The sequence below is a fragment of the Mycothermus thermophilus genome, assembly GCF_041956435.1.
Source record: "Mycothermus thermophilus strain CBS 625.91 unplaced genomic scaffold VTJ04scaffold_4, whole genome shotgun sequence".
Classification (NCBI taxonomy): Eukaryota; Fungi; Ascomycota; class Sordariomycetes; order Sordariales; family Chaetomiaceae; genus Mycothermus; species Mycothermus thermophilus.
Genome location: NW_027191430.1, coordinates 1,126,599 through 1,146,691, shown reverse-complemented (window position 1 = coordinate 1,146,691; position 20,093 = coordinate 1,126,599). Strand labels below are relative to the sequence as shown.

General features: G+C 59.9%; 5 protein-coding genes across 5 annotated transcripts; 1 reads left to right on the top strand and 4 right to left on the bottom strand.

Annotated features, from left to right (window-relative positions):
• Window positions 1-720: 720 nt before the first annotated feature.
• On the bottom strand, window positions 721-5,192 carry VTJ04DRAFT_6135 (uncharacterized protein; the record flags this gene model as incomplete). Its single annotated transcript, XM_069364325.1, has 2 exons — window positions 721-4,937; window positions 5,024-5,192. The coding sequence occupies 2 exons, from the start codon at window positions 5,190-5,192 to the stop codon at window positions 721-723; spliced, it is 4,386 nt and encodes a 1,461-aa protein (XP_069218162.1).
• Window positions 5,193-5,940: 748 nt separating this feature from the next.
• Window positions 5,941-7,258, bottom strand: VTJ04DRAFT_6134 (uncharacterized protein; the record flags this gene model as incomplete). The annotated part of the gene is made up of 3 exons (XM_069364324.1): window positions 5,941-6,722; window positions 6,803-7,126; window positions 7,189-7,258. The coding sequence occupies 3 exons, from the start codon at window positions 7,256-7,258 to the stop codon at window positions 5,941-5,943; spliced, it is 1,176 nt and encodes a 391-aa protein (XP_069218161.1).
• A 1,599-nt stretch (window positions 7,259-8,857) lies between these two features.
• On the top strand, window positions 8,858-10,251 carry VTJ04DRAFT_6133 (uncharacterized protein; the record flags this gene model as incomplete). Its single annotated transcript, XM_069364323.1, has 3 exons — window positions 8,858-9,771; window positions 9,828-10,020; window positions 10,075-10,251. The coding sequence occupies 3 exons, from the start codon at window positions 8,858-8,860 to the stop codon at window positions 10,249-10,251; spliced, it is 1,284 nt and encodes a 427-aa protein (XP_069218160.1).
• Window positions 10,252-10,502: 251 nt separating this feature from the next.
• Window positions 10,503-12,868, bottom strand: VTJ04DRAFT_6132 (uncharacterized protein; the record flags this gene model as incomplete). Its single annotated transcript, XM_069364322.1, has 5 exons — window positions 10,503-11,471; window positions 11,551-11,583; window positions 11,660-12,030; window positions 12,087-12,250; window positions 12,372-12,868. The coding sequence occupies 5 exons, from the start codon at window positions 12,866-12,868 to the stop codon at window positions 10,503-10,505; spliced, it is 2,034 nt and encodes a 677-aa protein (XP_069218159.1).
• A 1,639-nt stretch (window positions 12,869-14,507) lies between these two features.
• On the bottom strand, window positions 14,508-20,067 carry VTJ04DRAFT_6131 (uncharacterized protein; the record flags this gene model as incomplete). Its single annotated transcript, XM_069364321.1, has 2 exons — window positions 14,508-16,360; window positions 16,416-20,067. 2 exons carry the CDS (start codon window positions 20,065-20,067, stop codon window positions 14,508-14,510), a joined length of 5,505 nt encoding a protein of 1,834 aa, XP_069218158.1.
• Window positions 20,068-20,093: the final 26 nt, after the last annotated feature.

Here is a 20,093-nt window from a genome sequence, read left to right as displayed (position 1 = left end):
GTCGGGGGCGGAATGGGCGTGTCAAAATATTTGATAGTGACGGAATTGAGATTTTTTTTTTCTCCCTCTTGTTGTTTTATTTCCCGTTACGACTTGGTCTTATCTCGACTCGAGCATGTGAGTGCAACAAGACATCAGTGTGCCGGCTCATGTCTACTTCACAGCAATACCTAAACAGTGCAGACATATTTTTTTGCCTTTAGTAGAGAGATAGTATGAGCTTGGTAGAACTCCAAGTCAGCATGGATGTCCAGCAACAAACTCATCATCGTTGTCCCCCCTGAGGTGGCAAACAATATATCCCCTCTGTCGGTACCTTTAGATACTTGGATCATGGATGCGCGTCTAAGCCCGAGACCTGGCATTTCAAGCACATCAAAACCACCCTCCACGTCCCTGGGATACCTAGATACCTGACGGATGTACGTATGTACCTCTGTCCCTACGGTATCTAGATCAGGTACTCCGTAGTCTTCATAGAGGCGTCCCAAACAAAAGCTTAATTGTCTACACCATCAAACCCAAGTAGCTAAGATCCTGTACTTTTGCACTATTATCATGCATCCCCGTCTATGCAATTCCACCAACCCCCAACCAACCCCAATGTATCAAAAGACTGCCAACAACACCTCAGTACCTATCCTAGGCACGGATGACTCGTAGGTACTCGCAGGAATAAGGCGCTCCCAACATAGGTCGATAGGAGGTGATAGCAATTCATCACCTCCCCTCCCTAACCACCAACACACACCCCCTCCTAGCAAACCACACCCTCCTCTCCCTCCTCCCCGTCGCCGCGCCCAGAATCATCTCGTTCGCCTCCCTGTCGCTCATGGCCGCCACCACCTCGCGCGACAACCTCTCTTCCACCTTCCTCTCCTCCCCCTCATCCATCCACAACCTCGCCTCCTCCACGCTCGCCAGCACCTCAAACTCGCCTCGACAAAGCGGCGTGACCCCAATCTTCACCTCCACGCTGCCCCCATTCCCGGGCAGCAGAGGCAACGCCTGCTGGAGATTCCCGTTCCACGCGAACCGGGCCATCTTCCTCGTAAAGTCCAGAGAGACGTGGAACGGGCGATGCCGCAGCACCGGCGTCAGCCTTAACAGCGGATAGATGGGTTTCGCGGAGCGATTCGTCACTTTGACCACCAACTCCAAAAACGAATCTACCTCCACCACGTACCTCCCCCCTTTCTTCTTCTCCCCCGCTCCTCCCAAAACCTCCACATCAACACTCACCTCCTCCACCCTCACCACCTCCACCATCCTCTGCGTCAACCGAATCGCGCGCATCTCCACCTCGCCCGTCCTCTTGCCTCCATCCGTCTCCCACCGACCCTTCAACCCATCCAAGATCCTCTCGCGGTACCAAAACGCCTCGCGGCTCGCGCGCTCCGCTTCCGGAGAAATCTTGGTGCTGACGACAAACTGCCGCTGCCGCGCCGGGTTGAGCGCAGGGACAAAAGCGTGCGGGTCCTCGACGTACACGCGGCGGATGGGCAGGAGGACGCGGGCCGTGTGGCCGGGGAGGATTTGTTCGGTGACCGAGATTTCGTTACCGTCGTCGTCCTCTGCAGCCGAGAGGTGGACCGTCATCTGCGACGGCCAGGCGTTGCGCAGGTCGAGCGACAGTAAACAGTGCGTGTCCGGCGTCAGTTTCTTCTCTAGCAATGATGACGAGTTGTTGCCGCCTGCGACCCTCGACCAAAGCGGTGCCGGCACGCTCCCCGTCAGCGGGAACATGTCCACCCTCGTGATATCCACGCTCGCGTTGACCGTGACCGTCAACTCCATCGACACCTGCCTCGTATAAAACCTCTCCGCCGCCACCTCCTCATGGCTGGCACCCAGATGCGCATAATCCACCTGAATCACCGCATGCGTCAGCCCCGGGCGGCCGAGAATCTCAAACTCAAACGTCGCCGTCTGGCCCGGCGCCATGTACCGCTTCCCCTCTCCCTTGGGACTCTTTAACCTCAGCGGCTGCTTCTTCGCCAAAATCCACTCATACTCATACAACTCCGTCGCCGTCGCATCCCTGTTCGCAATCGCCGCCTGCAGCGGCTCCTGCGTCGAGTCCTTGAACGAAAACAACAAAAAGTCCACCGGCGTCGTCTGCGACAAGTTCTCCAGCGTCACCGAAAACCGCTGGCGCTCCCCTTCCAGAACCATCACCGACCCCTGCGGCAGCGTCGACGACTTGACCACCACCACGGGTTGCGGCGCAATCACGTTCAGCTCCACCCGGTCCGGCTTGAGCCGCTGCGCCGCCGGCGACGTGGCCGCGGCCGCGGCGTTCACCTCGAGCGCGCCCAGCCCGATGGCCTTGACCTTCCCCGCATCCTCCGGCGCCCACGGGTCCGTAAAGATGGGGAACCGCCTCTCGCGGCACCCGCGCACCTTGATCACCGCCCCCGTGATCTTCACCGTGCCCGCCTCGAGCGGCGTGCCCGAGATGCGCATCACCTGCGTCCGGTACGGCCCGATCGTCGTCTTCTCCACTTTCGACTCAAACGCCGCGCCCTCCGTGTCGAGCCGGATGCTTTCGAGCTCAATCTCGATCTCGTACGGGTTCTGCAGCGTGAGCCGGAACGTCGCGGGCTCGCCGGCCACGAGGGTGTGGTGGTCCGCGCTCGCCGTGTCGGGCCGCTTGAGGAACGGGTTGTAGATGAACGGATCCACGTCCTGCGAGCTGCGCGCGGTCGTGATGCCAGGGAGGATCGTCTTGGCGTGGGCCACGGGCAATCTCGTCGGCGGCGGCGCTTCAAGCGTCACCCCTCGGACGAGAAACTCGTCCCAGTATTCAGCCGTCAGGGCGCCCATCCCCAGCCGCCTCGACAGGCTGGACGTCTTAAGGATGTTAGTCACCAACCGGACCTGTTCCTCCCTCGAGATGCAAGGATACGCGTTCTCCCTCCTTGGGCCGGGAGCGATCCCGCTCCCCGCGGTGCGCAGGAGATCGCTCGAGTACTTGAGCACGCCGGCAAAATCCGGCAGCGCCTCGGAGAAGTTGATGCAGGTGCGCAGCATGTTGAGCTTGACGTTGGTCATGCCAAAGAACCTCGTCGCCGACTGGCGCTGGATGCGCTTGACCACCGCGGCGTCCTTGTCCTCCTCGGGATCCCCCGTAGGGTTGCCGCCCACGACCCCGTACGTCCTCAGCAGCATGCCCAAGAAGGCGTCGATGCCGTGTTCGATATCAGCCTCGTCAAGATCCAATGCGGCACCGCCACCACCGGCCCCAGCAGCACCGTTCAGCCCCGCCAGGCCGGCAGCGGGGTGGATGCCCACGTCCGCCGCGCCCCTCGTTCGCGCCTCGACCAGCCCGCCGATCAAAACCGAGACGAGCTCCCTCGCGACGAGCGCCTTCTTGCGATGGAACCCTAGGTATCCCAGGACGGACGCTATGCCGCTGAGAATCACGATCCGGTCGGCCGTGGTGAGGAGCTCGGACGACGAGGCCGGAAAGGCGCGGAACAGGGTGGTCACGATCTGGTTGCGGGTGGGATAGATGGTGAAGCGGGGCGACGTGGTGAGCGGCTTCCGGGGTGGCGTGCCGAAGGCGATCATGGTCAGCGACTCGGGGCCGAGCATGCCGTCGGCCACGTGGAGGGCCGTCAGGATCCGGCAAAACCGAATGACAGTCTCGGAGAAGGGCAGCAAAGGCAAGTTCTCGGCCGTGATGCGCGAGTACAGGCCGAGGATGCGGTCGAGCAGGTCGGGGATGTGGACCTGCAGGTTGCGCAGCCAGCGCGGCTGGGTAGGGTCGCGGAGCTCGGCCTCCTGGAACGCGGCGGCGATGTTGGTCATCTTGTCGTGCGGGGGGAGCAAAATGCTCGGGACGTTGAACTCGATGCCGGCCCAGCCGAGCAGGAGCAGGTTGATGAGGATGAGCTCGAGTGCCTTGCCGTGCCAAAGATGGTCGTTGTTGCCCTTGGCCATGGTGGCGGCGTTGGTGAGTTCCTTGAGCGAGTTGTTCCACAGGCCGGCCTGCAGGTACAGTGACCCGATGACGATCTGGATGCGGCACTTGCCCTTGATCCGCCGCTGTTCGCTGGGGCCGCCAGACCCAAACCCCTGGATCGGCACCCGGTCTTGGCTCTGAGACCTCCCGTCGGCGTCGGGCCGCGAGGTGCTTTTCTGTTCAGGGCTTGTTGGTACCAAGGGCCCAATGATGTGGTCAAAGGTAGAAGGGGGAGAGGGGAGAGGCTTCGTGGTAGAGGCGGCGGCGGCGGCGGCGGTGCTGGTGCCGCTCACAGGGGTGGTTGGCCGGGCCGGCGTTGAGCTGCTGCTCGTCGCCGATGCGCTGGTGCTCTTGGACGGGACAGGAGGCATCGACATGCGCGCGAGGCTCTTGTCGGGCAGTCCGCTTGCGGAAGCAGATCGGTGACCGGGCACCGTGTACTGCGAGGCCCTTCTTGAGACGCCCGGGTTGTCCATCATGGAAGGGTTGGATGGCGGCTGGCCCGGCGAATCGATGAACAACATGCCCTCGAAGGACTTGGCAAGGGTGGTCATCTCGGCCAAGACGAGCGAAGAGATGTCGCACACCACCGTCTTGATGGTGGTCCGCTTGCGTTGCTCGGGAGGCGGGATGGCAATGATGCCCTCGGGCAGGGGCACGGGGTGATCCTCGGAGACGAGGTAATCGAACACGAGCACCTGGTGGACCAGAACCTTGGGGTAGCGGTCGCGTAGATCCTCCAAGTCCTGGTATAGGGCGCGGATGTTTGTCTCCTCGATGGTGGGAGCACCCGAGTGCCTCTTGTTGAAGACGGACTTTGTGAGCTCGACGCCATCGGCTATGGCAATAACGGCAAGGGGTTCCCGCCACTGGTCGAAGGGGGCCAGAGAGAGGTGGGAGGCGGGGGGCTGGTGGGTGATGAAGTCGTAGAACATGGCGCCCTGGGGGAAGGCCAACGGGGAGAACATGTCTGGGGCAGCAAGCCGAGGTGTCAGTCAGTCATGGTATGATGTCGAGGTAGCTAGGGAGTAGCCATAGCGGCGGCGGGGTCCCTACTCCTGTGCGGGCGTGGATCGGGCGTGACATCTCTGAGAAAGACGACGCGCTCGATGTTGAGGAGGTTGACGAAGGCGGTGAAGCGGTCACGCTTGATGTTGCCGATGGGCAGCACCAAGGCCTTGACCCTCGCCGGGGCGACGGGCAGGAGAGGATCGACCGAGGTCATGGTTGCGAGGGGGTCATTCCCGGCTGGTGGAAGAGGATGGGAGATGTTGGCGGCGACGGGAGATCAGGGGAGGGGCATGTCGAGGGGCATCTCAAGAGAAAGATGCTGCCCAAGACTGAGGCCGAGGTCTCAATGACGAGAGAGACGGGAGTTTTGAAAGGACTCGGGTCGACTGAGTTGACTCTGGTAGTGTTGAAACGGTTCCTCGATATTAGGTTGGGCAGCCTGAGGTCGAAGTAGAGATAGGTAGAGGGACTGGTCGAGCCCAGGTCAAAGATGTCGATGTCAATGTTCGATGTCAAATGTGCCCGGTCCCGGTCTTTCAGGTGCAACGTGAATGGAATGCGGCGTCTGCCGTGCAAGCCAAGCCACCCGTGGACCCCACTGACCCCTGGAAGCCGGGAGCTATGGCCACTAAACGGTGGGTCTTGGCCCCTGGCTGGAAGCTCAGAACAGCAGTATCCATGCCAGAGACTCACCTCGACATCCATGGAGATCCTCTCAACTCTCCTAGTGTAGGTGACCTCAAAATACTTAGATGGTGATGCCCCACGAAGAAGCCTCCAGATTTTTGTGATTCAACAACTATCCAAGAAATAACAAAAAAGAAAATTGTAAATAAATAAACCGTACTCCAATCCTTCCAAATCCCATCCATCCACAGCCGTATTGTACATACATCGCACAAAACACCTACACACACTTCCCTCCCCTTTCCTTCCCTTCCCGATGAATGCCTTCCTCCTGCTCACCAACCCTGCTCCTGTGACATCCTCACCCCACCAACCCCTCCCCCTCCTGAACCGTTATCTTGCTGAGGCACCTCCTGCTGCATCCCATAGCGAATAGCCTCAGCCTTGAGCTCGCTCTCAAAAATATCCACGGCCAAGCTCGCCTCGACAAAATCCTCCAGCTCCTCCGTGACCGTCTTGAGCTTCTCCTTGACGGCGATCGCGCCCTCGAACCCCACAATATGTCTCGCGGGCGGGTTCTCGTGGCCGCCGATGGCCGTCAGGGCGTGCACCGTCTCCATGACCAGCTTGTCGTAGGCGGCGGGCGGCAGCTTCGGATACCGATACTGGATTTCGTCGAGCGACGGGTCGATGGCCGTGTCCGGGTTCGCGTTGAGCACGTTGGCCAGCATCTCGCGCATGCTCGGGGCCGGGTTGATCTCGGCGTCGTAGTAGGGCAGGGGCGGGGCAAAGATGATCTTGTTGCTCAGGCTTTGGATCTCCTTGTTGGGCTGCACGATGGTGACCTTGATGTTGAAGGGGGCGATCTCGTAGGCAAGTGAGTCGCAGTACCCTTCGAGCGCCCACGTGGCCGCCGTGTACATGGGCATTCCGGGGGTGCCGATGTGCCCGCCGATGCTGGTCAGGATCATGATGTGGCCCGTGTGCTGGGCGCGCAGCTGCGGGAGGGCGGCTTTGATGAAGTTGACCTGCGAAAAGAAAAGGGTTTCGAATTGGTCTCGGGCGAGGTTACGCGTGGCGGGCGTCGCTGACAGCTCTTCGACGGTGCCAACAAGCGCTGCTGGGGGAGAGAGCAGAGGCGCCGTGCGTTAGTTTCGGGATTCGTCCTGGCGCAAAAAAGCACACCGTCTCGCTCACCTTCAAACTTGCAGCACAGCAAAATGTCGATGCGGCCAAAGACGTGGACGGCCTCGGCGATGGCGGCGCCGCACTGACCCATGGAGCGGCCGTCACAGCGGATGCCGCGGATGCGGTCCTTCCATCCCTCGCGGTCCTTGCGGTTGCTCTTACACTCGTTGACCAGTTCGCGGAACTCGGCGCTGCGCTCCTCGTCGTCGATCTCGTTGGGCGGCAGACAGGCCACGACGTAGTCGCCGTGGGCGAGCAGCAGCCGGATCAGGCGGATGCATAGCGGAGAGAGCGAGTCGGTGAGGAACCAGGTGCGCGGTGAGTTGTGAGTTGCTGTCTTGTTGATTAGTCTCATTCATTGTACTCGGACATGAATATTCAAAAGGGCTACGCACGAAAGGAGGCAGCTGGTGTGGCGTGTGCATGCCGAGATGGCCCGGGCTCGGCCGTTTTCTTTTCGGCCATGCTGAGAGACGTTCAGGATAGCAGTGAGTGTGATGAGTGTGATGGTGATGAGAGAAGCGGGTGTTTCGACGTCGTCACGTCCAAATCTAGCTCCGCAGGGTGTTTTGCAGTGCGGTCATGGCAACTGATGATATGTAATATTCAAGAGATTCCAGGTTGAACTGGAGGTCATGGGCTTTTTGTAACAAGTCACCACGTTTGTTGCTTGTGAGATGAGAAGACAGTTGTTGAAGTTGTTGGATGAGCGATGGTCATGGCCCGGATATTTGGGTCCGGGATGAACGCTTGTGGTAGATCTGGGGGTTACAGCGGGCGCCGGCAAGAGTTAGCATCCAGGAACCCTTGCCAGGCATGTCTACGTCCAGCAACCAGGTACCTGACCTAAGATAAGTAAAGTACTTCAACCAGCCATACATCCCCAAACCAAACCTCTAGTTTGAGGCATACTTGACGGTTTCACACAATCCATGTGTTAGGCACAGGGTCTTGTGTAACATTTATGGATGGCAAGGAGATCTCGGAGTTGGTGAGGCTCATGCCATGGTGACGTCGTTGGCTTCAAGGGTGACAGGGGCACGCTTCGGTGACTCAGGTACAGCAAAATAACGGCGATGACAGTCTCCACCGAACAAGCAATGGCTAACAAGCAGAGTGGAAACATAAAACGGACAAAAATGATGGATAATGGACAGGATACCAGCTCCGACCAAGGTATTGTAGTGGAGGTCTTCAACCTAGTTGTAGATATGTTCGAGGTTCCAACGTGGACGTCTGGAAAAAGGAAGGGCGGGAGGACAAGACATGGGAACTCCCCGTGGAGAAGCCACGAGACTGTCAATTTGCTCTTGCCGCTATTCAATCTATTCTCGAACCAGGAAAGTGCGCGGTGTAGGCACCGGCATGTCGACATCTCGCCTTCCTCTCACACATCTCCAGATCAAGCAAGGAAGTCACGGGAGTGTCCGCTGAGGTGCCCTGAGATGCCGGAACTCGTTGCGGCAGGCGGCGCCCAGCCCGCGTTTAGTGTCGCGCCTTCCTGCAGCACCCCGCAATTGCTGCACCTGCCGCTGCAAGTGCTTCTGTGTCTGCTCGTGTCTCCTCTGTGCCTGCCCCTCAGTGGCTATCCAGGGCTCTAACTCCCCCCACTTCCCACGTTGAGCCTGCAATGGAACTGGACAAGACACTGTCACCCCACGAACGGGCAAAAACTTTTGTAAAACATGGCAAAGCGGTGACTCACGACATGGATCTACTGACGGTCACTCACTGTCTACCCGCCTGCAGGTCCCCGGAAGTATCCTTAGCCAGGCCTGACTCTACAGGAATGCCGCTGACAGAAGTTGACTCGAGTACGTCGACAATGACTGATCATGCTGGCAAGGGCGGGGTGGGGTCCGAGTTAAAAGGGACAAGGGACGTCGACTGCCCCGCCATGGATTGACTTCAGATCTTAACATCACCAACTTTTTTGTCTCCTAGATTTCCCAATTGACTGGCATAGAGTACATTGAGGGAGTTTCTGTTCTCCTCAATTCATACCGACCAGTCACCAACCAACCCAACCAGACTCAGAAAAGATATAGTGACGTGAAAACCAAAATGCCCACCCGCGCCGACATCACCTACTTCGGCGCCGGCCCGGCCGCCCTGCCCACCGACGTGCTCGAGATCGCCGCCCAGGCTCTTCTCGACTACAATGGCACCGGCCTGGGCATCGCCGAGCACAGCCACCGCTCCGAGCTGGCCACCAACATCATCAACGAGGCCAAGGCCGACCTGGCCAACTTCCTCGACATCCCCACCGACCAGTACGAGGTCGTCTTCATGCAGGCCGGCGGTACCGGCGAGTTCGCCGCCTCCGTCTACAACCTCGTCGGCGCCTGGGTTGCCCGCCAGCACGCCGCCGTCCTCGCCGAGCTAGGCTCCGGCGCCGATGAGGCCGCTGTGGTTGCCACCCTTAAAGACCGCGTCGAGAAGAAGCTCAAGGTCGACTACATCATCACCGGCGGCTGGTCGCTCAAGGCCTACCAGGAAGCCGTCCGCTTGCTGGGGCCCGAGTACGTCAATGTCGCCGCCGACGCTCGCACCATCAACGACGGCAAGTTCGGCAAGATCCCGGACCCGAGCACCTGGAAGCTGAGCGAGGATGCCGCCCTCGTCTACTACTGTGACAACGAGACGGTCGATGGCGTCGAGTTCCCCGAGTTCCCCTCGGTCCTGGCCCCGCGCCCGGACGGCACCGGCCCTGTCGTCGTCGCCGACATGTCCAGCAACATTCTGTCCCGGAGGATCCCCGTCTCCAACTACTCGCTGCTCTTCTTCGGCGCCCAAAAGAACCTCGGCTGCACCGGCGTCACGGTCGCCGTCGTCAAGAAGTCCCTGCTGCCCCCGACCACCTCCCAGCCCGCCCCGGCGTTGCTGAGGAAGCTGGGCCTGCCCATCCCGCCCATCATGCTTGTGTATGAGACCATTGCCAAGAACAACAGCCTGTACAACACGCTGAGCATTTTTGAGTGGGTATTCCCGGTATATCTGTTGATACTTAGCTTTTCTGACTTGGACTCCCTAGCGTCTTCGTCGCCGGCCAGGTCCTCAAGAAGCTCCTGAGGACATTCCCCGACAAGGTGGACGGCCAACAGGCCGTTGCCGAGAAGAAGGCCCAGATTTTGTATGCTGCTCTCGAAGCGCACCCGGAGGTGTACCGCATTGTGCCCGACAAGTCGGTGCGCTCCAGGATGAACATTTGCTTCCGGGTCATCAAGGTGAGAGATGTATGTCTTGTAGGCAACGAGACCGCATTACTGACACCAACTTAGAACGGCAATATCGATGAGTCCGAAAAGGCATTCCTCAAAGAGGCCACGGCCGAGGGTCTGACGGGGCTCAAGGGACACCGCAGCGTCGGCGGCATCCGGGCGAGCAACTACAACGCTATCCCCCTGGAGGGAGTGGAAAAGCTGGCCAGGTTTATTGACAAGTTTGCGAAGGCGTAGGAGTAATAAGAAGGGGAGAAAAGAGAGCGTTGGATATATTGGGGCATGAAGGAAACAACAAAAGGTGCATTGATCAGAGTCATATTGGCGGTGTTTGGATCTCTTCAACACTCCACCGCCTTCAGATACCCGAGTTAAACACGAGGAGGAAACAGAAGCTTTTTTTCCTACCACAACAAACAACCAAAATAAAACAATCCAACCATACCTCCCTCCCTCCCTACCTACCTTGGTCACCAAACCTTGCCTACCTACTCCTTCTTCCCCTCCATCTCCTCCTTCAACCACCCCGGCACCTCCGGCAGCACATCCCACCCGCTCAGATACTCCTCCTTCTTTACCCCGGGCCCGCTGGGTTTGGCATAAATGGCCGAAACATACCACACCTCCTCCCCGCCCTCAATCTTCCCCCGCAGCGTCGGAATCGTCGTCCGTGGCTGCACCAAGTTCGAGTTGGGATCCGCATTCACCAGCGTCGCCATCCTCTTCTTGCCCAACTCCTCCCCCTCCAGCGCCCGGATCCCCACCGCCCCGTCCGACACGGCAAACGCCCCCTCGTACCCGCTCGCCCACGCCTCGGGAGTTTCGGGGTCATAGTTGCCGATCAGCCGCGGGCGCGTGCCCTCGCCGGTGGCCGGGTCGTAGGGCTCGAGCAGTCGCCCATCGGCGGCGCGCGCGCTGCGGATCGCGAAGCTACCGTCCGCGGTGATCACGGAGCGGGTGCCGACAGAGCGGATGTGGTGGATGCGCAGGTGCCAGTTGGGCGTGGAGGGAGAGGGTGGGAGGAGGTAGGTGGTAACGTGGACGTCGGGGAAGGGGGACCAGTTGGAGATGAGGACGGGGTCGGTGTTGTTGCGGATGAGGAGGTAGGATTCGGACAGGCGGCGGGTCTTCCAGTACTCGCCGCCGTCGTCTGAGAAGCCGAGTTGGGACGCTAAAGCGTACTGTTCGAGCGTGAACAGCCCCGGAGGCACCGAGTAGCCGTAGAAGGACGAGTAGGCGAAGGAACCGTACTTGGCGTGCGTGCCCTTCATTGGGTAGGAGCAGGCTTGCCCGGAGGAGAGGAGCATGCAGTGTCCGCCGAGGTTGCTCATGATGTGGCCCGGGTGTTTGAGAGCCTTGATGCGTGGGATCACGTCCCAGTGGTTTTCTTCGGGCGACGTCCAGAAGGGGTGGGTTTCGGGGACCGCGAGGCAGATGAAGGCTAGGCAGGCCCAGTACTGGAGGAGGTGTTAATTGAGGGTCGAGATATGTCTGGCGTTTGGTTTGTCTTTGGGAGTCAAAAGGGACTCGACTTACCGGACTGCCAGGGCTGTTATAGTTCTCGGCCATCTATTGTAAAAAAAACCATTCGGTGAGCATCCTCAACAGTTCCCAGACACATAACTCACGGTGCAGCGCTACTTACATACATATTCGGATACGAATACCCAATCGTCAGCGTCCCGCTGGGCGACCAGATGTCGTGCTGCGTCTGCCACCACCGCAAGTGTCTCAGGACGATGCCCTTGACCATGCCCCAGGTCAGCGGCGCGGGCAGCTCGACGTCGGCGTACGCCAGCGCGCCCCAGAAGGACACCATGGCGAAGCGGTATCCGACGCTCCGGCCGAAGGGGATCGCCCGGCCTTCCTCGTCGTAGTAGTGCGCCAGGTCCAGCGCGGCGAGCTGCGCCCGCTTCTTGAACTCGGCCGCCCGCTCCGGGTCGTCGTCGCCGGCTAGCTTGGCGTAGAGGAGCTGCAGGTAGTGGATGGCGAAGCTGGAGGAGTAGTAGTCCATTTCTTTTTGAAAGTGTTAGCATCCTGTCAGTCAGGGATAGGTTGAGAGAGTTACGTACGGTGAATCCCCTCAGGACCGTCGTTGGACCAGCCATCTCCGCGGTAGAAGGTGTCCAAATGCCGGATGTCCGCCTCAAGTCGTTCGGGAGAATACTTGCCGCCGTTTTTCTTGAGTCCGAGGTTCGCAAAGACGCGGAACCACAGCCAGTTCGTGTTGGGCATGCTGTCCTCCCCGTCAGCAACGGCTCGTCCCCTTTTTCCCAACACACCACTACCACTCCCTCAAACCAACCCCATCCCATCCCAAACCAACAACCTAGATAACCAAGGTCAAAAATACTCACTTCTTCTCATTAATACTATTCCCCAACCACCTCTCCACATTCCCCCTCTGCTTCTCACTCAACCCCTCCCAAATCTTCGGCACCACCGCCAGCGCAAACCCCAATGGACACATCTCCACCATGCGCTGATCATTATCCCTGGGGAACCCCCAAAACTCATCCCCCTCGGGGTCCGTCCCCGCCGCGATCCCATCAATCCACCACTGCGTGCCCTTATACTCCCCACCACCCGCGAGCAGGTGCGCCAACCCCCAAAGCGGGCGCGCGAACCCCTCGATTTCCGACGCCGTCTGGTCGAAGCGCACGGCCGTGGCGCCGGGGCATCGCACGCGCGATTTGCGCGGCGAGAAGAAGGGCTCGAGCGGGTCGAGAAGGGCGCGCAGCAGGTTTTGCACAGAGGCGCGGTCGGAGAGGGGGATGGTGGAGAAGGGGTGGTGCGCGTCGTAGCCGAGGACGAGGCCCGTCGTGGGAGGGGCGGTGCCCTTGGAGGCGGCCATTTTGATGATGGTGTGTTGTGGTTGATGCTCGTGGTTTGAGTGATTCCGATCTAGGTCGAGGGGGTATGGCGACGGCGGTCGCGGAAGAGACAGCTAGTCGTCGTAGTCGTAGTAACTTGAGACGACCGCTCAACGTTGCTCACTCCAACCAATGCAGAACAGATACAGAACAGACACAGCAGAGCAACACAGAGCGTCGAACACTTCCCCTACCTAGCAAGAGAGGGAGCTAGCTAGCTAGCTAGCTGTCTGAAGTAAACCCGGGGAACACGGCAGTGATATCACACGCACAACCCCTTGCTTGTCTGGATCCAGAGCACATATGCCTTTCCCGTCCCGCATCGTCACCTTCATCATCACGCCGACCCCAAGACCTGTTAGTATGTACTTAGTACTATATAACCTCAAGATCCACCAATCCCGTATTTCTCCGTCTCGCAGCCGTGGTGGAGCCGCCCGAGGGAGCATCGCGCGCTTGGATACATATACCTCCGTAAGGTAGTCAACGGGAATGAGGGGGAGGGGGTAAAAAGGTGTGAGGAGAACGAGCCGAGGACGGCCTCGCGGATAGTGAGGGGAATGGTGCAGTGGTCCTCCGCAGTACCTACCTACTAAATGGTAGGTAACTGTTCGCGGCTAATTGCGAATGGCCTGCTTGCTTGCTTGCCGAAACATGTCCGCTTCCCTCCGTCCACTGTGACGCAACTCGCCGGGGGGGGGGAGGGGGGAATCGTCTTGTGCGTGAAGTAAAATCGTGATGACCGCATGCATATATCGGTAGACACACCATTGAGAGAGAGCGAGGCAAGGAAAGATAGGGGTTTGCTGAATAGAAGACACACGTCAAGAAAATAATGTTCAACTTTTGCCTTGTGTCCGTGAGTTAGGAGAGCAGGAGAGCTTCTACTCCGTAGATCCAGACAAAAACCAAGGCTTGGCTGGACCTGAGCATATTTGCCCGGTCTCTCAAAGGCCCAGCTCAAAACTATTTCACTTCATCCATACCTAGGTCCCTATCTCAGAATCAGAACACCTTGAAGTCAAGTAGTTACACTTCGAATCATTAAAACCAAAGTACATTCCCAACCCTCCCCCACCCAATGAAACCACCAAGAAACTATGGTACTGAATCAATCCTGACATATGATATGCAAGCTGTGCTTCATGCTAGTAATATCCTCCTCCCTTCTCCTCCTCTCATTCTCTTGCCATGCCCGTCCTTGTGAGAGGCCTAGCAAGCCCCAGCAAGTCCAACCCACCTTTCTCAACCTGGAGGAAACAAACCATCTCTACCTGACCTGACCTGACCTGACTTAGGTATCTCGAAACAACCTCCAAGCATATGACGATATAATAACAACAACAACACTGTACCCTTTTCCTTCCTTTCACTCTCCTCTTCTGTCCAACCAACCTCAACCTCAACTCAACATAAACAAACCCCAAGTAGACATTAATACGTACTGTAACCTGTGCACACACAACGACAACAACCTCAACAACAAGAGCGGGTATCACACCTCCTCTGTCTCTGTCTCTCTCTCTCGCACACACCCTCCCTCCCTCCCTCCATCCATCCATCCAATCCAATCCAACTGGCACGACCCAAAATCCCATCAACACTCCCTCATCCAGTCCCTCATGCCTGTCCATTCGTCTCAGCCTCCACCCCCTCTCCCCCTTCACCACCACCACCACCACCAGTCTGGGCAGTAGCATTCCCACCAACCCCATCATCAACACTCACCCCCTTCGCCTTCATCACCTCCCTCATCTCCTCCACCCCGGGCGTCGGCGGTACGGGGGGTATATCGTTCGCATCCCCGCCCGCATCCGACGCCGCCAAGCTGCGTTCACGACTACGACTCCTAGCCGCGTCGCTGCCCGCTGTGCTCTGCGCCATCTCCCTGCGTCTCCTCCTCATCCTCCGCTCCTCGTCCGCCGTCTGCCTCCTGCTCCGCCGCAGATTCTCCCGCTTCTCGGCGTCGTCCGGGTTCTCCCCGACCCCGGACCCGCGGCGCATGCCCTGCAGTAGCGCGGCCGCGCGCTGGGCGACGTCGTCTTCTTCCGTAAGTGGTTTGGACGACGAACCGTCACCGCCGCCTTCGCCACCGACGCTGCCGGTGGTGGAGCCGTTGTCGGTGAAGCCCGCGGCGCTGGACGGGCTGAGGAGGTCCGGGTTGGGCGTCTTGTTTTCGTCTCCTCCTGCTCCTCCATCCCCGCCTGCAGCATTGGCCCCGGAAGCGTCCGAATTCGCGCTTTCCCCGGCCGGCGCGATCCCCGCGAGCTGCGTGATATCCGGCATCTTCTGCCCCGAGGCAACGCGCATCTGGTGTCTGTCCTTGAGCCGCGCCCTGCGGCGGCGGTCGCGCTGGTCTCTTGTCTGTGGCGCCGCCGCGCGGAGCTTTTCCAGCAAACTGTCCATGGCGCCCGTGCTGGTGGGCGACGTGGCGCCGCCGGCTGCCCCGTCGGCCTGCGCCGCCTTGAGCGCGTTCTTGCGCTTCATCGACGCCTCGTTCTTGCGCCGCTGCTCCTCGAACTGCAGGTTCTTCTCGCGCGAGCGCTTCCATTCCGTGATGAACAGGGCCAGCTTGGCGAAGAAGTCGCGGCGCGCGTTCTCGTCGGTCGGGTCCTCGCCGTAGAAGGTCATGATGTCGTTGTACGTGCGCACCATTTCTTCCAGATAAACCTGCATCTGCTCGGCCTTGCGGCGGGCGTCCTTCATGATGCGCCCGACGACCTGGATGACGCGGTCCTGCGGGTGGAACTTCTTGGGGTCCGACAGGCTGCCCGAGTCGAGCGCGCGCTGCACGTTGTTGATGTTGTCGATGTACTTCTTGGCATCGGCCTGCAGCTGATCGACGTTGATCTTTTGTGCCGTGAGCACGCCCGCAATGTCTTCGGTGAAGCCCTCCCACTCCGGGTACTGGTTGCGCACGATGCGCTCGACGAGGTCGGCCAGCGTCGACTGGTTCTTGTCGTCCTTGACCATGCCCAGGCGTGACAGCGATGACAGCTTGAAACCGCGCGCCTGCTTGTTGGGATCGTTCATGTAGTTGCCGATATCCAAGATGAGACCGAGCACGTTCATGAGCGACACGGAATCCCGCAGCGACTCGGACACGCTGACGACCTGGCGCATCTTCTCCGTGAGCTCGTCGTACTCGGGCTCGAAGGTGCGCGTGAGCGCGAGCGCGCGCATCCTGCTCTTCCAGTAGTGGTGCAGCTCGAACGCCGTCTGCAGGTAGATCTGGTCCGGCCGCGTAAGCTCCGACGGGTCTTGTTCCCGGTTCTCCTTGTTGGCGTCGGGGCCGGTCCAGTCCTTGCTGTACGGCGCCATCAGCTTCGACACGTTGTCGGGGATATTGCAGAGATCTTCCTTTTGCAGGAAATCCATCACCACGGGGTTATCCAACACCTCGTTGTCGCAGTGGATGATCATCTGCACCACCTTCTCGACCGAGTAATGCGAGAACTTGGCGAGCGCGATTTCTGCACGACCGTTAGCGCATCTTTTACCACCAAAACACTCCTCGACAGTACTCACCAAATGTCTTGTGCAAATCATTCGAAATAATCTGCTTCTTGTCGGGCTTATTCCCCTTGGTGCCGCCGATCTGCTTCGTCTCCTTGGCCATGAACAGCTTCTCCACCTCATCGAGGATACCCTTGCGGCTGAGCTCGAGGTACTTCTCCTCGCGCGCCTCGGCCGACGGCGCGTGCGCGGCCCAGTGCGTCGTGAGCGGCGTATCGACCTTCTCCCAGTGGAACGCCTTGAGCTTCTTCTTAGGCCGCACAACTGACAGGCCGAGCGAAGGAGTCGGCGAGATGTCTTCCTGGCGCGACAAGAAATGTCCCGACATGGCGCCAGGGCCGGGCAATGGAGGCGGCGGAGGCGGTGGTGGTGGGGGCGCCCCTCCCATCGGAGCAGGGGCGCCGGGAAGCTTGCCCGGCAAAGGAGGAGGAGGAGGGGGCGGCGGTGGCGGCGGGCCTCCTCCGGCCGGTGGTGGTGCGCCCGGGAGCTTTCCGGGAAGAGGAGGAGGTGGAGGAGGAGGAGGCGGAGGCGGGCCGCCAGCGGCAGCACCGGGCGCGCCAGGGGCCGGAGGAGGAGCGCCAGGAATCTGGGCTGGTAGTGGTGGAGGCGGCGGCGGCGGCGGCCCCTTGATCGCTGGGGCAGCCGGTGCCGCTGGTTCTGGTGTCGAAGTAGTGTCCGTGACCTCGATCTTGGGGGGTTCGATATCCTTGGGTGTCGCAGGGGGCTGAGATTCCAGGCTCGGGTGCGAAGGACCGGTCGTGACCCCTTCGCCTTCCGAGTCGCTGGCATCGTACTTCTTGACCTTCTTCTGTAGCTCATTGAAGACGCCGGCGTCGTTGGCGGCCTGCTTGGCACTAATGACGGGCCGCTTGAGCTCGACAAGCCGGGGCTTCTCATACACAACATCCTCGTCGTTTTCGGGCACGTCTTCGATGTCTTCCAAACCGCCATCGGCAGAATCGGCCCGGGAACCGAGGGGCTTCCTGGGAATGCGCGTGGACCGCTTGACGCTCCCGAGCATGCTGTTGGTGAAGTCGGGCTCGCCGCTCCTGAGATTTCCGGCACCGTAACCGTCCATCTCCTCGCGCAGCGCCCGCAGCTTCTCGGAGGGGCCAATGTCGCCCCAGACCTTGCCCTCGAGCTTGTAGATTGTCTTTTGCCGCTCGAGCTGCATCTGGAGACGCTCCATGAGCTTCTCGCGGTCGAGGATGCCGTTCATGCGCGCGGCGTCCTCTTCGCCCTTCTTTCCCTTGGCGGCGCTCGAGGCGGCCACGTCCTGGGCGTCGCGGAGCATGAGGTACAGCTCGCGGGTCTCGAGCTCGTAGCGTTGCGCCTCCTTGGCCCGCAGGGTCTGGACGTTGTCGAGCTCCGACTTGAGGGCCTCGTTCTGCCTCCGCTGGGCTTCGATGAAGCGGGCCTGCTCGTCGATCTGCTTCTGGAGCTTGGCCACCAACCCGTCGGCACCCATGGCCAGCCTCTCGCGCAGCTCATCCCGCTCAGCAATGGCGGCCTCGGCGATGCGGCGGCTCTCGGTGGCCTCCTCGAAGGCCTGGCGAGCCTCAGAATCGGTATGCAGCTTGTCGAGCAGGCTCTGGACCGTGAAGTTGAGGCTCTGCTTGAGATCCATGTTGGGCAGACGCCGGTCCATGGCCACGTAGCTGAGCATTGAGTCGACGAGCTGGAACATGCGCAGGCGCTCTTCACTGTCATGGTTCCGGATCAGGAGGAGGTGCTGCAAGGCCGAGACGAAGTAGTCCTGGGTCTTGGTGCCCTGGAGCCGTTGCTGGATGGCGTCGACGATCTGAACGGGGTCGTTGAGGTCCTTAACCTCGCCTTCGACGTTATCCTTCATGCTCCCTTCGCGCTCGAGCATGTCCTCGTAGTCGATGGCCTCATTGGTCCGGAAGTGCTCGATCTGCTTGTCGATGAGCTCGTACTGGAAAGCCTCCATCTTGTTGAGCATGCGCTTGATGCCGCACGCCGTGAACTGGGCGCGGATGTGGACGCGCATCTGGAGGTCTCGCTCAGGGGCGTCGATGAGCATGTTGACGAGGATGAGCGTGGCGACGGTGTATTCCATCAGGAGGTTCTCCATGCCGATGCCGCCGCTGCGCATCTCCTCGCTGGCGCCCACCAAGCTACCCATTTTTCCGCGGCCGTCGATGGTGACCTCAACGAGGCGCATCCAGGCGTCGAAGCGGCCATTCTCTCCCTGCTGGGCCTTGACGGCGTCCATGGCCTCGATGACCTTGAGGTGGCCCTTGCCGTCGGACCAGTGGCAGAGGAAGGTCAGGATTTCGCTGACGAGCTTCCTCGTCGTGAGCCGGGGCGAGATGAGCGACATCACCAGGGCCTCGAGGATCGACCGGTGGGACAGCGCGTCGTCGGCACCGTAGGCGTTGTTCATGAGCGCCTTGAGACACTTGACGATGTCGTACTCGCGATCCAGCTGCTTGTCGGCGGCGGTTTTCCCGGCCTCGGTGACGCCCGGCCCCATGTTGGACTTGCGGTAGAGCTTCATGAGGACGTTGGTCAGGGCCACTTGGCCCTGGCACTCGATGAAGCGTCGAACCCAACCGATCTGCTGAGTGCGCAAATTGACCTCGAGGGCACCGAACCCCTTGCTGTCGAGCGAGTTCTCCATCACCTTGCGCACATACCACTCTGGACTACCCTCCTCGTCGGGCATCTGGGTTAGGTCGACGTTGGAGTACTGACCTGACCGGGCCGTCTGGCGGCGCTTCTGCTCTCCTTGCCACTCAGCGAGACGGTCCTGGTAGATGAGGGTCCATTTCTTGTCGGGCTTGTATGCCATCATCTGGCGCTTGGCCTGGTCCGGGAGGTTGTGCCAGCCGCGCTTTTGCATCAGGGCAAGAAACATCTGTTCAATCACGTTTTCGTCGTCCGGCTTGGGGAAGTAGAATCCATCGCTACCCTGGACGCCCGAGGGGAACTTGGTTAAGCGGTTCTCGCGCGGTGAGTGGGGTGATAGGTACGAAGACTGAGAGGAAACGCTGGGAATGGCTGTCCTGGATGAGCGCTGGTCCGAGGGGGCATAGGCGTAGTAGGGTCCTCCATTACCTGACGACATGACGCTGGCTGTATCGGACGAACTGCGGATGGTCGAGGCCGAGTACGAGTTGTACGAGTTGTAGCGAGAGCCGTACGACAAGCTGCTATCCCGCGGCGGACCCCACTGCTGGTATTGTGGTTGGCGACCGGTGCTGGCCATGGTAATGTTGGAGTTGGCGCCTGGTTGCAGGCGCTGCTGCTGGTTGGGCACGACATAGGGGCTACTCGGGCGCACCGATGAGGGATCGAATACGGGATACTGGTGGAAGTCTCTCGTGGCCTTGTTGAGATGGTGCGGTAACGGTTCTCTCTGCGGGGCCATCTGTTCTCTCGGGTATTCGCTGGCTACGGGCGAAGCAAGACTGTCGAAGGGCATGGTGGTCATGACTCCGGCCATGTTGTTGATGCCGGACTCGGCGGAGCTGGGACGGTCTATGGATACGACGGAAGAATCTCGTTGGTGGCGGGAATGGCGCGAGCTCACGGAATCGTAATCATCGGCGGAGCGCTTGTCGGATTTGTTCTTGGATCTGTGGAAGAAGGACGAGGCCTTCCCGCTTGAGGAGGCTCGGGATTTGTCCTGCGAAGACATGATGGTCGCCGGGAAGGGGTGTAACG